The sequence below is a fragment of the Macaca thibetana genome, chromosome 7, assembly GCF_024542745.1.
Source record: "Macaca thibetana thibetana isolate TM-01 chromosome 7, ASM2454274v1, whole genome shotgun sequence".
Taxonomy (NCBI): domain Eukaryota; kingdom Metazoa; phylum Chordata; class Mammalia; order Primates; family Cercopithecidae; genus Macaca; species Macaca thibetana.
The window spans coordinates 134,353,229-134,369,686 of NC_065584.1; the positions used below are offsets into that span (position 1 = coordinate 134,353,229).

A 16,458-nucleotide genomic window follows, 5' to 3' on the forward strand; every position below is an offset into this window, starting at 1 on the left:
ACTAGATTTATAATCATATTATTATCTGTGTTCTTCCTTTCCAATAGGTTTATTTCAGTTTCATGTCTTATCTTATTCATGGATATTTCAGTTTCATGTCTTTGTACTTTAACAAGGATATCCAGAACGGTAGAAAATAGTTATGGTAATAGCAGGTACCATAGCTTATTTCTGATCTTAGTGGAAATTAATCCTTGGTTTCTCTCATCTGTAGAGTGAGAAAGTTGGGCTAGATGACACTCAAATCGTTTCTGGTTATTAAATTCTATACTTCAAGTTCTAAAAGTACATGACATACCTATGTTTCCCTCCCCAAAAGAGGTTTGGGGCCAATTCATTTTTAACTATTTGAATGGTAGCACATTTTTTCTCCCTAACTAAAATTACACTGTGACTATGTAGAGTGTGATATGATATTAAGATACATAACTCACACTCTTTATTTATTTATTTATCTTCATGTATGGTTTACTCGTCTGCATCCCACCCCACCCCCACCCTGCATGTAAATTCCTCGCTAGCTAGTCTGATTCAGCTTTATTTTCCTTATTCCTTTCACTCAAAAAGCATTAGCACTTACAACGGGCTGGGGTAGTATCTTGCCCATCAGAGGCAGTCAATCAGTGTTGGGTGTACGAATTTTAACTCTTTAGACTCTAATTTCACCAACAGGGATATTAAGACTTAGAGAGATAAAGTGACTAACCCAACGTCACATCAATAATTAGCCACAGAGCCAAGACTAGAACTCAGGGATTTGGGAAAGCCAGTGCAGACCAGGCCTTAAGAATGGCATTGTGAGGGTCACAATACAAACCATGAAGTTTTTTATTTATCTGAAAATCGAGTAGCTCCCTGTAATCTTAAACCAAAGTGAATGAAACAGAATTTGACTGTTCTGTGTTATAGTATAAGCCAATGGAAGTATTCAAAACTTATTCAAATTCCTAGAGCTTAAAAGTCTGAAGAGAAAATGGGCATTGTTTTTGTTTGGGAAAAGAGGATTCAGAAGAGCCACAGTGGAACATTCAGCTCTTTCTTTTACAATAGCAGAGAAAAGGAGAAAAATATTCAGAGTTAGCATACTCTGGCCACTTAGTGTTTTCTGCCTGAATACTCGCAGAACAGAGCTTATAATTTCACCCAGTCTCGGGCAAAACAAGCAACACAGAAATGAACTCCTATTACTTTGGAAAGAACACTCAAAAGCTAATTCCTTGGGGAAACAATGGCTGCATTTCTTAAGATTATGTATTTTTTAAAAAACTGTAGCTGGGTCCGCCTTAACACAACAGATAAACAAATTGACAACATAGAAACATCCTACCAAAATAAATGTCCTTTCCTCGCCTGCAATTGCTAACCATTCAAAGCAAATACTGAACTTCTATCCTCAAGTGACATATGGCACTAATTTACTCTTTGTACATATTCTAAAGCCTAATAGAAGCTTTGGCAGAAGGTCTTCATCATTCTGGACAGAAATACCTGGGAGTTCTCTTTTTCTATGTCTCAATCTTTAGGACTGCGTAACCTGAAATTCCTTGGAATGCTTTTTCCCTCGAGTTAAGATCAGAATCACTGTACTTATTTGGCGAGAGAAAGGCTCTCATTTATCTTCGTAATTTCCATGCCTTACAACTAGGACAGAACTCTAGACTCTTTTTTTTCTTTTGATTTCTTCACTGAGTAATAAATCATACATAGCTTAGGGATAGAGGAAAACACTGTCCCAACTCTCAGAAGACTTCTGTCCCTCATTAGCTCACGATCCTGAGCAAATCCTCTCATCATTTTGAAAGCAGTTCAGCAAATCCTACTTCATAAGATTGTTGGGCAACATGAATGAGATAAAGTATGTGGACGTGTAAAATATAAAATGCTAATAAAAAAAGCATTCACAGAGTCTTAAGGTATCATATTTCATGGTATATTACAGAACATTAGTAATTTTGAAAATTATAAGAATGCATAAGAAAGTAGTTTTTAAGTGATAAAGTATCATGCTGAATCACTTTATATATATATATAATGTTACCTAAAGGTAAGGTGGTATTATGCGGAGGATAAAGCAACTCAGAAATTAATCTTTTAATCCCTTTTTTTAATGGGGAAGCACATATTTGACAAACAAACCAAGGCACAGAGAAGTCAAGCACTTTCTCCAAGGTCACACAGCTTTTAGTGGCAGTACCAAGACCAGAAACTGGGTTTGGACTATTACAAATACGTTTTCTGTCTAATGAACCATGGCACATTAGAAGTATAAGGAATGCCAAACTGAGAATCTACCTTTGGTATCATTAAAAAAAAAAATCAATCTTTCAAATCATTAAATGAAAATGCCAATGTTCTTCAAAGAAAGAATGTATACAGAATATACGTCCTTCGTGAGGACATATGAAACTGCATATGTGCAGATGGAAAGCCACTATGCACATTTATTATTCATTTAGGACATAAAGGAATGCTATAAAAGCTGACTGTAGCTCTTCCGGCAAAGAGCAGGATTTATTACAGACTTTATAATTGGATACAAGCATGAGAGGTCCTCAAAATCAAAGATGGGCCAGTAGGATATAGTTTAAATAGAGCCTCTCTGACCACAGCTCCAGAGAGCCCAAAGCAATTTGTGGTATTGTGGCCACATGCCACTACTTCAAGTCAATTTCCCACAACTTGGCATTTCAGTTTCCTGACCACTATCCAAAACAAGGGTGGATTTTGTGCATTAAACTTCCCTTGCTTCATCATAGCTAGGTTTTTGAAGAGAGATAAAAAGGGGTGCATAAAAATAAGTGGGGATTTAGAGCTGATGATTTTGTGTATTCTTGAAGTATTGATGATGAGAAAGTGTCAAACAACCAAGTCCCATCTTGGCTCCAGTGTTTTTGGGACAGTCTGGCTCAGTCTGGTTAGGATCGGGATCAAGAATGTCCCAGGTACAGATTCTAGGGCCAATTTCTAATACTTATCAAATACACACATATATACATATATGCATATACATGTATCTAAATAAAGAGGTGTGTGTGTGTGTTCTTTGTGTATGTAGAGAGACAGAGAGGCAAAAAGAGAGACCACCTTAGCTCTAATTTATGGGATCAAATCTAATCCTGACAGATCAAATTGTAGTAGAAGTTATAAATCATACTTCTTATCTTACAATGGACTAGCATCACCTACTATATTTTAACTCCTTTATGTATGTACTTATAGTTACTAATAATAATAGGAAAAGCTAATATTCATTAAGCTTTTATAATGTGTTAGGAATTCTTAGAGCTTTATAGGCATGTATTCACTCCTCATACAATCCTATGAGGTAGAACTATAATTTTCTTCATTTTTAAAATGAGGGAACTGAGGCACTAGAAGACGAAGTTACTTGCCCAAGATTATGGAGCTAGTAAGTGGTAGAACAGGACCTGAATCCATGTATCTATAGAGCCAGTCTAGTGGCAAAGAGGCACCCCCTCTATAGATCTCCCCAATGTTCTTCCTTTTCTTACTCAAAATTAACCAATTCTAATTGATCAGGTTACATGAGATTATATTGTAGTCCATGTCTTACAGAGAAAAACATTTCTAAGAAACCAAATCAAATCAAGAAGAAAATGAACCACATTTATTATAATTTGAAAACATAAAAGTTAAACAGATTAAACAGCTAAGCTGTCCCATTTGAAACAGATGTCGCAAATCATAAGCAGTTAAGAGCAAGATATCTATTGCACTGCTGAAATTTTAAAACAAACAAAAATGATTACTGGAAACAAAGGTTTGGATGAAATTATTTCATTAAAATATAAACTCTCATCTTACCTCACATATAAGGAAATGGGTACAACTGTATTGAGAATAATAATATATGACCAGAATGTTAAGAATCCGGAGAACACAGAGCTCTTCTCTCCTTCATTCCAAAAGAGGAAAGTTCTAAATTGGTCCCCAATTTGACTCTCCCAGATTGAATTTCCTATTGCAAGAATAATTCCCAAGCATATCAGAAACCCAAAAATCTGAAATAAGATAGAAGTCTGGTTAAGGTTAACTTGAACCCAAAATTAGTCATATCAACATGATCTAATTATGCGTCTAACTCCAAGAAATAGTCATTTGAAAAGCAAGTATGCAAACCTCTTCTTACCATTAGTCATATGAATAAAATTTCAAATTTTTATGTCAGGAACTCAGCTAAATATTTTACATACATTTTCTCACTGAATCTGCCCATTGACGGTCTAAGATGGGAACAGTCATTATTCCCACTTTACAGTTTAAAAACAAAGTAAAATAGAAGCACCATAAAGACTATGTAACTTGTCTATGTTCACATAGTTAACAACTTCACATCCTCAATTTGTGGTAAGTAGGTATATTTAGGTGGCTTAATTAAAGGAGACCATATGCACTGATTTGTCCTGGATGGCCCCAGTTTACAACCATTGTCCAGATGTAATAGTAATCATGTTGCATTTCACCTTCAAAAGTGTCCTGTTTGGATGATAAATTATATGGCCACCCAAGGCATAAATGCAAAAGAAACTATCAGTGATAAAGAACAATTTCAGACTAACCAAGTCTCTTGGCTATAGATCTGGCCACACAATCCTTACTTGAGGTCAACAAGAAATGTAAGGATAACTAAAATACTTCATGACATGTATACTTTACTTTTAGGATATAAATGTGGGAAGCAACTTGAAAACCATTAGCAGACACTTACATTGTTATTAGTAACAGAATTAGAAAAACACATATTTGTAGGTATAACAACTAGAGAGACAACAAGGTCAATCTACAGTGAGTCTAAAACCCTTCCTGGGAAAGGAAAGGCCACAGACTCAGTGAACATGGTTAAGACCTGAGTTGAAGAAGATGTTGCGGAGACTTGGTTCAGCTGAGTGTCACACTATGTTGGGAGCTAAGACCAGCCAATGTTGAGGGAAGAGTAGGGCTAGAGAACAGAAATGGATTTTCCTCTATTTCCTTTTTCTTCCAAGAAAGAATATTCAGAAATTCTAGAGCTGCTTTCTTCCTTATTCCATAATATGGGCATGTAAGAATAGGTGTATAAGAAGAAAAGATTCAGAAAAGTCTGATTTAAAGTATATTAGAAAACCATATATGAGAGAAAAGTAGGACTGTGAATCCCCAAAACTTCTATGACTTTGGTACCTATATTATAGTATCCTCTTTAATGGCTGAGACTACAAATTAATTAAACATGACTTTAGAGCATTAAAATTTAATGTAAAATACATAAAATGCCATAATTTAAGAATTGATTTGGCTTATAACTCCCCAATGGATCATCCTATTTTCTAGCATGAAAGATAGGGTCAGTTTGCTCTGTGGTGGGTAGACACACCCTGCATGCCCTGAAGTGGAGTCAGGGCTATTTAAATAAGAAATTCCTTGGGGGCAGAAGGGTAACAAACCCTTATGGGCATGTCTTCTTGGTCTCATAGGCTCTGTATGAAGGTGACTGGTATTGCTGGAGAAAACCCCAGGTCTGCAGGTGATACTGAAAGTAAAACACAAAGCCTGGCCAATATTTTGTGCACAGCAAGTGCTAATTTCCTTCTTTCCTTATTCAGAGTACAACTATTACATATCAGGTAAGCAAATACATATTGAGCTCAGACTCTTTATGATTGTGAGCCTGTGATAGGGTACATGTGAAAACATGGTTTGAAGTCACAGTCTTTATATTTTAAAGTGGCTGTCTTCGAATTTTACCCCTATACAAGCAGACAAAGTAGTATTACACAAAGACTAGATATTATATCAATAATAAGAGGTAGCACAGGCTTAACTGACAAAAGGATGGAATGTAAGGAATATCTGAATATTTTTGGTAATCGGGTGGTAGAGAAGATCATTTCAAAAGAATCAGAAGTAAAAAAACAAACAAACAAAAAAAAAAAACAGTTAATAAGAGAAAGATAATCATGAGCTAAGGAGGTTAGAGGTCTCTGTGAAGGAGGAGAACTGTGAGGTGCGGCTCAAAGGATTCATAACCAGAACCACCTACATAATTTTCAGGGTTCAGTGCAAAATGAAAATGTGGGACCTTCTGTTCTAAAAGTATTAAGAATTTCTAGATGGCAACAGAAGTTCAATAAACCAAACATAAGGCCCTCTGAGTGTGGGGCCCTGTGTGGTTACACAGATTACACGCCCATGAAGCCAGCCCTGCCCACCATAAGCTATGTATAGAGGATCTGAAAAAAAGGAAGATAACAAAAACACCAAACTGCCTTAAAAACTATGTTTGGTTTTCCAAAAACAAATCCTTGGGATATGGGGAATTTGCAAGACCATGAATACTTCCATAAACACTAACCTACCTCTCATGATAAATTCTACCACTGATTGAGAAATTAGCATAATCTAGAAAATAGAAGGCAGTGTAACTGAGCCTCAAATGCAAAATCCCCAAAAACAAACTCCACAAGGAGAATATAGGCTTCTTAAAGAATTCCCAGCAAGATACAGTAAATATATTAAGATAACAACGACTAGTGATATTGCCTAGTTTTGTAACTTACCCATAGTACTAGAGTATTCATCAATCTATCAATGCTTGTCCTTTTAAACTTTGTCTTACCACTATTCTGCATTAGTTTAGTGTCAGGACCTGCAAAAACAAAAAAAGTAAATAACTTTGAAATGATATGATTATGTATTCTTATTCTTATTATTGCTCACATCAAATGTCTCTGAAAGAAAAAAATATATATTTTTCACAATAATTTAACTTTTATTAAGAGCAAGGGCCATTAAATTGTATACGATTCTCAACAATTAGGTTAACAACAATCCTGGAAACTGCAAGAGATGTGGTCTTCTTAGACCAGGATAAATACAGTCAGAACTTGTAGTTGATAGGTTTAAGTAAAGCTATTTTTTCAAAGTCTATGCACAAATAGGCTTCTAGTTTGACATAGTTAAAGATAACACAGTCAAGAAAAGTGAGGAATAATTTGGAAATATTAAAAAGAATGCAGCAACAAACACAATTCAGAACACTAAGGTAAAAAATGGAAAAATAAGAAATCAAATCAGTTTCCCAAAAAGATTTGAGGTCCCTTTGAAGGAGAAACTAGAATAGCCCCCAAAATACATAAGCAAGTAATTTAAACCTTTATTGTGTATCATATACTGCATGTATATAATATGTAATTTTTGCAAAGACAAGAACTGTCTTAAACGTTGTGTTAGATTTATTTCAGGTAATTACATTATCCCATGATAAGTGCCTTGTTCCCAGAATTCTAAGCATATAATCAACTGCTTTAGAAGTGGGTTATCAGATGATGAACAAATAAAAATATTGAAAAATATTGTTAAAGAAATTCCTTGTGGACAGAGAAAATGCTAAATAAAAGCAATTAAGTTTTAATTAAAGCTAATTTCTCTAGTGTTTCCTCTCCACATAGTCTTCTCATGATTTTCAATCCATAGAGCCATTTAATATAGGAGAAAGGGGGAAATTAAAGAAAGGAGAAAAGGGAGGCACACCCAAAATTATATACCACTCCAGAAGTCAGGGAAGGATAGGCACATCCTTAAAAGACTTTCCTTTATGTAAGAGAAAAACAGAAGCAATAATTGAGGTTTCATAACAATTCATTGTCTTAAGTTGGAAATTGCATCCCAGTGTCCTATTCCTAGCTACTGCTGTGTATAGGAGACCACCCACATTTTCTCAGAATCATTTATTAAAATCCTGGCGAACACGGTGAAACCCCGTCTCTACTAAAAAATACAAAAAACTAGCCGGGCGAGGCGGCGGGCGCCTGTAGTCCCAGCTACTCGGGAGGCTGAGGCAGGAGAATGGCGTAAACCCGGGGGGCGGAGCTTGCAGTGAGCTGAGATCCGGCCACTGCACTCCAGCCCGGGCGAGAGAGCCAGACTCCGTCTCAAAAAAAATAAATAAACAAAATAAAATAAAATAAAATAAAATAAAATAAAATCATATGAACATTGAGGATGGGAAATATTTCTTTTATGGTAAAGATCACAAAGGCCAAATAGTCTGCAACCATAGCACCCTGAACATACTTGATCTCATCTGATCTCAGAAGCTAAGCTAAGCAGGTCAGGCCTGGTTAGTACTTGGATGGGAGACTGCCTGGGGATACTTGGTGCTGTAGGCTTTAAAAAAAAAACACATAAAGTTTGTGGTTGCTAAAAACTGAAATACGGAAAGACCAGTTAGGTGCTGAAAATGTACATTTCATTAAGCACACAAATGCACACAGACTAATAAGGAATCCTCTTTATGGATTGTTAAGCACTTATGTAAATATAACCACAAGTGTTTATATGCACATCTCTTCTTCTCATTGTCAAAGACCCTGAAAGAATTTTCTGCACTCAACAGCCTCTGTTTTCTTATCTCCCACTCGTTACTCAACCTAGTCTCTGGGCCAATCACAACACCAAAACAGATCTGGTGTTATCATCAATATCCTCCATAACTTCTTGACCACTCAGCAATCTTTGACACTGTTGACTATTCCATCTTTTTGAAACATACTCTCCCTTTAGCTTCTGTGTTATAATGTTCTCCTGCTTTCCTTCCTACCTCTTTGGTAGCTCCTTTCCTGTCTTCCGTGATACTTACCCTCCTTTCCCTTTACCCACTTACTAAAGACTGAGAATCCTTAAGACTCAGGCATAGGTCACCTTATCTTCTTACTCAATCTTCCCTGGACAATGTCACCTAAGACTGTAGCTTTAAGACTAATAGTTTTAATAATATAGACAAGATGTGTATCCCCAGCTCATGCTGTTCCTCTGAGCTCTAAATCCATATATTTAAACCTACGTATTGTGTTGCCTGTATATTTCCATCTGGATTCTTCTAAGGCTTCTCAAGTGGCCCTTGTCCAATCTAGCTTACAACCTTTCTCCAAGCTTCTTATCTCAGTATCATCACCATCCGTCCAGTTGTGAAGATTGGAAGAAACCTCGGTCATAGTGGATAACTTTATCATCCTCACCTTCAAACCTGGTCATCAAAGGTTGTCAATTCAACTTTCTAAAAGCCTTCTGAATTTATCTACTTCCCTTTCCTTTCACAATCTCCGCCCTAATCTAAGGGACTGTCATCTCTCAACTGTAAAAACCTAGAAACTTTGTCTCCCTGCATCCACTCTGCTCCCAAAACTAACCAATATTTTTCCTCCTCCCCAACCCCAGGACCTGCTGTCTATTTACAAACATTACAAACAGTTTTGGCAAGATTAAGCCTTTCACAATTAACACATATATACCCCACCTGTTTGACAACTTACAATGGTGTCCCGAAGCTCTTAGGATAAAGATCAAAATTCTGGATACTGACCACAAGGTCTACCAGCGTGATCTAGCCCCTATCCATGTCTCCAGTCCCATATCCATCTGTGTTCTCCATACCCCATACTGGTCTTCTTTTTTGACCTCACTTTCCTTACTCCTGCCACAGGGCCTTGGCCATTGATATGATTTTGGCTTGAGATGAATACCTCTTTCTCTCTCCTACCATACTGAAAATCATACGAGTGAAGGTACTACATTTGCTTTTGTTCACATTTTTAATCCCCAATGAGTAAGTAGGATAATGCCCAGCATATAGTAGACATTCAATAAATAATTTGTAAGTAAATTAATTTTTAAGTAAATTAATTTTTTGAACATCTACATTTCACCTATTATCTCAACTAATGCTTACAACAAACTAACAAATTAGGGACTATTATCCTCAGTTCAATAATAATGAAACTGAGTTTAAAGAATTGAAATTGTGTGAGATTTCTCATCTAGTAAGTGTCAGAGTGAGAATTTGAACCTCGACGTAAGTAATTCTAAAGTTCTTGGTCTTTACTATTTTCTAAAACTATATGAAATAGTCAACCAATATCTAAGACTGTGTCTTATTCAGGATCCTAAAAGGAAATAGATGACACATCGAACAAAGATAATTGGAGGAGGTTTATTTATAAAGGAACTCTTCACAGAAAGCGTAGGTGGGATTATAGGGGAAACAAAAGGTTAGTGCATTAACGAAGGGCATGTAGCAATCAAGCTGTTTCTCCATCTGAGCCAGAAGGGACGAAGGGAAAGAATGGCTACTGGACCCTAAGGGAAAGAGGTAATAGGAATTTGCAGCCCTTAGAGTAAGAGTGGCCTTCTGCTGATAGATCTGGCCAGCCTGAAGTTACCATACAAGAATGCAGCCTGAAGGAGTAAATACCTTGACTGTAATCTCCTTTCTCCTTTTGATCTCGTCCTAGAGAGCCCTGAGACAAAGCCCAGCCAGAAGCAGAAGTACAAGGTAACCTGTTAATATAAACCACACAAATAAGCCTCCTAGGGCAGAAAGAAGGATGGAAAAAGGTGAGAGGAAATCTGGAGAGGCAAACAGAAGACATCTAGGACAAAAATGCAGTGTGCACTCAAGATGGTACAGACTCCTAGAGACTGTTTAAATGAATATAATTCCTGCCCTCAGAAACAAGATTTTCTCCTCTCTTAAGCGTAAAGAAGGCATTACCAGGGAAGTGTAGCCTAGCTATTAATATATATTAGACCTTCATAAATAATACGTTTGTAAAGCAAACCATATCTGTGTTATCTATATTCCTTGCACAATTCCTAGTGGTAGGTATAACTAGAGTAATAATACAGAAAGAATACTTAATAATTCATTGGATATTTTTCATTAGACCTAGGTGTTGACCTGGAACTAGTTCCCCAACTAAATGTCTTAAGACTTAGAGGTTTTGCGACATCCATTTGTACATCTCTGACACTGACGAAGCCAACCACTAATTCTTCTGTTTGCCAGCATTCTAATAAAGCTTTCTACCAACATTTGTAACCAGACTAAAGTCAATGCAGGCATGCTCTGCTTTACAAATATCCACTTGATAAGGTCCCCTGCAAGTGAATACCGTGGCCAAATCACAAGAGAAGGGTGTATTCCCTCTCTCCCTGCTGCCTGCTGCCAAAGTCCAGAGAGCACTAAGTTTTTCCAACTCTCAGCCTAGAGAGCAGGCTGGGTGCTCTGAATTAAATTTGAAAGGAGGGAGAAGCAGAAAAGGAAGGAAAATAACATTTGTCAAGCATCCTTTTCCATATGCATTATCTCATTGAGCACTTAAAATGACTCTAATGTACTCATTATTATCCCCATGTTACAGCAGAAAAAAACTAAAGCTTAGGAAGTGTAAGTAACCAAAGCTTACAGTCCTATAGCTGGTAAAAATAATAATAATAATAACAATAAATAAAAAAATAGTAATAAATCCAAACTCAGGTCTGCCCAATCGAAATTCTGTGAACTTTGTTACAATTCCTTGGAGGGAGGCCTGTTCAACTTACAGCCAACTTCCATGTTTTTCAGAGCATTTTCTCATAAAGGAACCTTACAAAGAAGAACTTGGCCTCTCAGTAGTTCACAACAGCTGCCCTAGCATGAAACACTGTAGCTGAACTTGAGTCCTGAATTAGCCATTCCAAACAAGATCACAGAAATGCAAAGTTTGGGGCTTTATCCCATCCATAGGATGAAGCACTTCTATCTCTATGATCACAGGAAGCAAGTCAGGAGGGTATTTCCCATCAGAAGACCATGAAATTTCCCCATCATTAAGTAGGAAGTTAAAGGAATGTTCATGGACAAGCTTAGCTCTCTCTTTATCTGTGTAACGAAATATATGATCATATGTTTATTTCCCCAACTAAAACATAAAAGCTCATTTCTAGGGATTTCCCAGGTCTTTACAACGGCAGTGCCCCAAGCAGCAAGAGCACTGATAACACTGACAGCTGACAGTATTTAGAGGAATTGGGAGAACAATTCTAGGTTTGGAACACTTTTAAGATTTTAATGAACACTTTGTTGTTGTTGAGGAAGGTCAGTTAAGAAAAACATTCCAATTTTGATTGCACATAGTCAAGAGGCCCAAAACACATCTTAATTTGGTGTCACAATAAACAGGACTTTTAAAATCAAGGGCTGGCAATTGAAGCCATGAGTACAATTTGAGTGGCTTTATGAAATGGTGCTACTGTAAGCTTTCTTAGCAAGAGAGGGCCACCTTGGGCCTACATAAATAAAGCAGAGAAAAGAAATATGGTGGGCAAGAAGAGTAAGAGGCACCTCCCCTCACCCCACCCACCCCCATCATGCACAGTCTTTCCAGAACCCACTCTCCTATTTACGAACAGTGGAAAAAGTTATGGAGTATAAACAGAAATGATTACAGGATCAAGAAGCCTTTTCCAAAAGGTCTGCTTGACCTTTGCAAACTACAAAATTAACTGCACAGCCAGGGGCTTTCTTTCATACTCTTACTCACTTTAAAGGCAGATTCATACATAAAATGACAAAGGTGATTAAGATGGGGTTAATAAAGAAAAATTAAGCAGTAGGTATCTAGCACCCACTGTCTAGTTAAAACTCCAGCATCTTTAAGAATAAGATGGCAGTAGTTCCTCATACAGCACGGCCACCTGTACTCTTTTCAGAGCAATGGTGTTTTCTCCTGGTGTCCTACAATCTGAAGCCAGCTCCAGAGCACTACTTCGCATGGAATGAAAGCACTGTGCTCATCAGAACTTGGAGAATCGTAGACTGTGCTAGTGTACGTTGCAGGAAAGGTTCCCATAGAGCTGGGTCACATGCTGTACCTGCAAAAATAACCATTCCAAAACACCAGCTGGTATTTCTCAGGATGCAGCCTCTCAGGATTATCTTCTCATTGTTGAGGGAGTGCTTGCTGTCTTTCCAAGAAAGGATTCCCATGAATTTATCTAACTTGTTGTTAGGCGCCTCACAGACAACAATCCCTGGAAAATAAAAAAACAAAACAAACCTCTTTACGACTCACCCAAAATTCTCTTCAGAAGCCCACAGCACTGTTTTACCACTGTTTCCCTTTAACAGCACGGGGTTACATACACAGAATTGTGCTAGAAAAAATAAGCTGGGAGGTAGAGAAATGGAAAGCCATCAACTATTTTGAAACACAGTTTTCTGTACTGTCCAAATAAAAATTTTTTAAAAAGAAAACAAATAACAACAGAAACCTTAAGAGCCATGGGATATTTTTTCTTTAAAAAAAAAAATAAAGAGCATATCTTTACTTCTAGTTTATAACAAATAATTTTTGAAAAGATAAAGCAGTGACTGTCCTAAAAGTTTCTCTTATTCCATCTCTTTCAGCTAAATGTGAACTTCTACACAGTTTAAAATAGCATACTTCCAGTCTCACAACAAAAGTTAACCATCTTTCTAAGCTCATAATCAGGATTTCAGAGGTCCTACTGTATTCCACCAGAAAGAAACCTGGGCCTTGTTTGCCACATGTGTCTGAGAATGCGTGTGATTCCTTTCAGCTGTTCTATGCTTCTTATCTTGATTAGATTCAGAGTTCTGGGGACTCTCAAAGGCACCATATAACTTGCCCCTAGAAGATGTTTCTAGTTTCTTTAATTCCAAACCAAAGGCATGCCCACTCCAAATCAACGAATCAATTCGTTCCATTATTTCAATATGAAAATATACATTTAGGATGGGGGTTCTCTAGATAGAAAAAGAAACCACAAAGAATCTTTCACGGACCCTGTCACAAAACATAACTATTAGATTAATATACATATCGACTGCAAAAGGTGAGGAAAAATTATTATACATAATGAGTACAAAGACACGAAAGAACAGAATGGAGGGAGAGAGGAACAGAGGGAGGAAGGAAAAAAGAGAGGGGAGATATGAAAAAGGAAGCTGTGGTTAGATCCAGTCAGGATTTGAGTCGGAGTTGGGGGTGAGATTAGTACCTACAAAGTTCTCTCTCTCAAAAACAAACAAACAAAAATACATTCATATTTAATCAGAAGTCAAAAGGGCAAGTTGAAACATAAAACGTAGCATTTGGAAAATAAAAAGGGGACTGTATCTTTAGCGCTGATTAAAGAGAAAGGGGACCAAGTAAGCCTAGAGATCTACATTACACTGACTCCATCCACTCTCCAAGCTGCCGTCTGAACTTAAAAGTGGCTTCTTAGGTGGGTCCCTTTTCTCCCTAGGATACTCCCTTTCAAACTACTAAACAGAGGTAACAGCAACCAGTTGCCACAAGGCCACTGGTCACTCCTGACCAACCAGATCACTAACAGCCCTTGCATTAAAAAAGCAAAAGCAAATAAAACTGTGAAAGGAATGAGGGACTCACTCACGGCCTCAGGGCCGCTTTTCCAACCTCCACCTGTCTTTCCCCAGTATAACAAAAGTACTGCCTAAAGCCTCTCCACTTAGGCACTCACTGGCAGTTTCCCAGACATCCCTATTTACCACTGCTAAATAGAGACTGCTGGCAGGAGGATTTGGATAAGACAAATAACCTTGCCAAGGGAAGGGGCTGAATTCTGGTTAGCTCCATTATGGCCTATCACTGATAGTAAAAAGTAAATTAAAACCGTTTGGACAACTATGTTGTAGATGAGGAGACATTTTCAGAATTCAATATCTTTTCTTCTTGACCAATTTTCACTCTGAATTGTAAAATCTTGAATTGGCTATCACCAGCAAAATCTACATAAAATAACAGGTTAACAGTAACACTTAAAGTTTATTTCAGATTCTTGACCCAAGACTCAATTTCTCAGGCTTCAAACTGAGCCACTTAAAAAAAAAAAAATGTGCTTTGGGCAAAAACAACATGATATGCAATCCCTGCCAACAGGAATATAAAAAACAGGTTCATTTGATCATTTCTATTGTCGTAAGCAAAGACTGACATGGAGGCAAATACAGCCTTAAACACGTTGGCTCGCTCCTCGCTGGCCTCACACCAAGGGTGTGGTTCTAGACAGGAACAGGCAGTAGGGCCAAGGGGTACTGCCTGGGTTTCTTGGAGGCTAAGCCCCAATTCAGCCTTTCTCAAAGAGTGTGGTCTCGGTGATGTAAGTTCTAAATACAGGCCCCAGTCAAAACAAAATGGTGGGAACAAAGCCAAACTACATTTGTTTTTATCATTAGAAGTGCTCGGCTTCCCCTTTTTAAGCTCTATTAGCATAAAACACACACTTCCCAATTTCTTTTGTACCACTTTCCAAAAGGGATGAACAGATTCCTTTGAAGGGAGCACTGTATTCACCTTTGTATTCCTATAAACTATTATACTATCTACATAATAGGATCTTTGTCGAAGAGATGGATAGAAAAAATTTCAGATGATTCCAAGAGAGAGGTTAAGAGATGAGATGGATATTAGAGCAGATCTAAGAAAAATGGACAAAGTAGGTGTATTTCCATGTTAGTGATGAAGGACTAGAAAACCAAATAGCCGAGGCACAACAGGCGGGGCTTAGTTTCTGGCCTAAATCTAACGGGAGCCGAGTAGATCGGAGAGTACTGAAAACAGGTGGGAGCATTAAAGTGCATTAGAAGCAACCAAAATGAGAGCCTAGCCATGAAGCATAACAAGGATGAGGGGAAAGCTCTCTTAGGACCCTTCTTCCTTTTGCTAGTTCAATCAGAGAAGAGAAAGAGGATGTAAATGGTCAGTTTGACAGTCGATGAGGAAACAGTTTAGGAAAAAATCACATCATTTCTCACATAGTCATTTATTGAATACATATTTGGAGCACAAAGTCATCTTTAATGGGCAATAATAAAGCTGGAAGAAAATCACGTCAATAATGAAGTGTAAATACAATCAAACTAGCTGCTCATATCTCTTTGCCCCTCTGAAGAGAAGACATGAAAGCAGATTGCAATCTATCCATTTGACACTCACACAGAAATGCTCTAGACCCACACTGAAAAAAATCTACAGGATCTCATTCTGGACCTTCCTAAGCATTCTAGATTTAGTCAGCCGGATTGTTGGTTAATTACCAACTCGACAGACTTCTCGAGTTAAGTATTAACCTCAAAGAGAAAGTCTGCAGCTTATCATAAACATGGAACTCAGTGCCCAATATTCTATGATTTTCCAGAGAAGCTGGCTTCATCTCTTTGTGTACATTATTAATAGAAATAGTTACTGATTATCTGTACTGCAACTCTTCCATAAGACAAATTATCCAGCAAATAAAACATCAATATTGCTGTTCAAAAATTTCTCTAGCCAAGAGTTTCTTAGCATTTTAGAGATTGCCCACTACTGTTTGCCCTGAAGATTGTGACAAATATTTATTTATTTTCTTAGAAAGAAGAGTGTCACCTTCCTATTTTCTAAAGCTTCTTTACTCTTCAACTGTCAAGGTTCACCCATCCATCATTACCATAATGGCATGTCGGCACCAGCAGTAAAGATTCCGCCTTTACATGGAATCTATGCCTCATGCGTCAGCTGTGCTGTTGGGGTGTGCTCCTGTCCAGGTGAATAGGAAAGCTATCTGGTAAGCAAAAAAACTCACAAGATGCTAACCAAGCTATTTTATTTTTTTAAC

General features: G+C 37.5%; 1 protein-coding gene and 1 pseudogene across 12 annotated transcripts in view; one reads left to right on the forward strand and one right to left on the reverse strand.

Annotated features, from left to right (window-relative positions):
* The window catches only part of ATP8B4 (ATPase phospholipid transporting 8B4 (putative)), a 314,125-nt gene that overhangs the window by 120,341 nt on the left and 177,326 nt on the right, over positions 1 to 16,458 (reverse strand). For all 12 annotated transcript variants that reach the window (XR_007727270.1, XM_050797123.1, XM_050797120.1 and 9 more), the window contains 3 exons: positions 12,691 to 12,849; positions 6,558 to 6,646; positions 3,826 to 4,022 (listed from right to left, as the gene is read on the reverse strand). Coding sequence is in view for 11 of the 12 variants with exons in the window: in XM_050797123.1 (XP_050653080.1) it covers positions 3,826 to 4,022; positions 6,558 to 6,646; positions 12,691 to 12,849 (445 nt within the window). In the remaining variant the exon portion in view is untranslated. The remainder of the gene's footprint in view (positions 1 to 3,825; positions 4,023 to 6,557; positions 6,647 to 12,690; positions 12,850 to 16,458) is intronic.
* LOC126960148 (uncharacterized) lies at positions 8,046 to 8,168 on the forward strand (annotated as a pseudogene).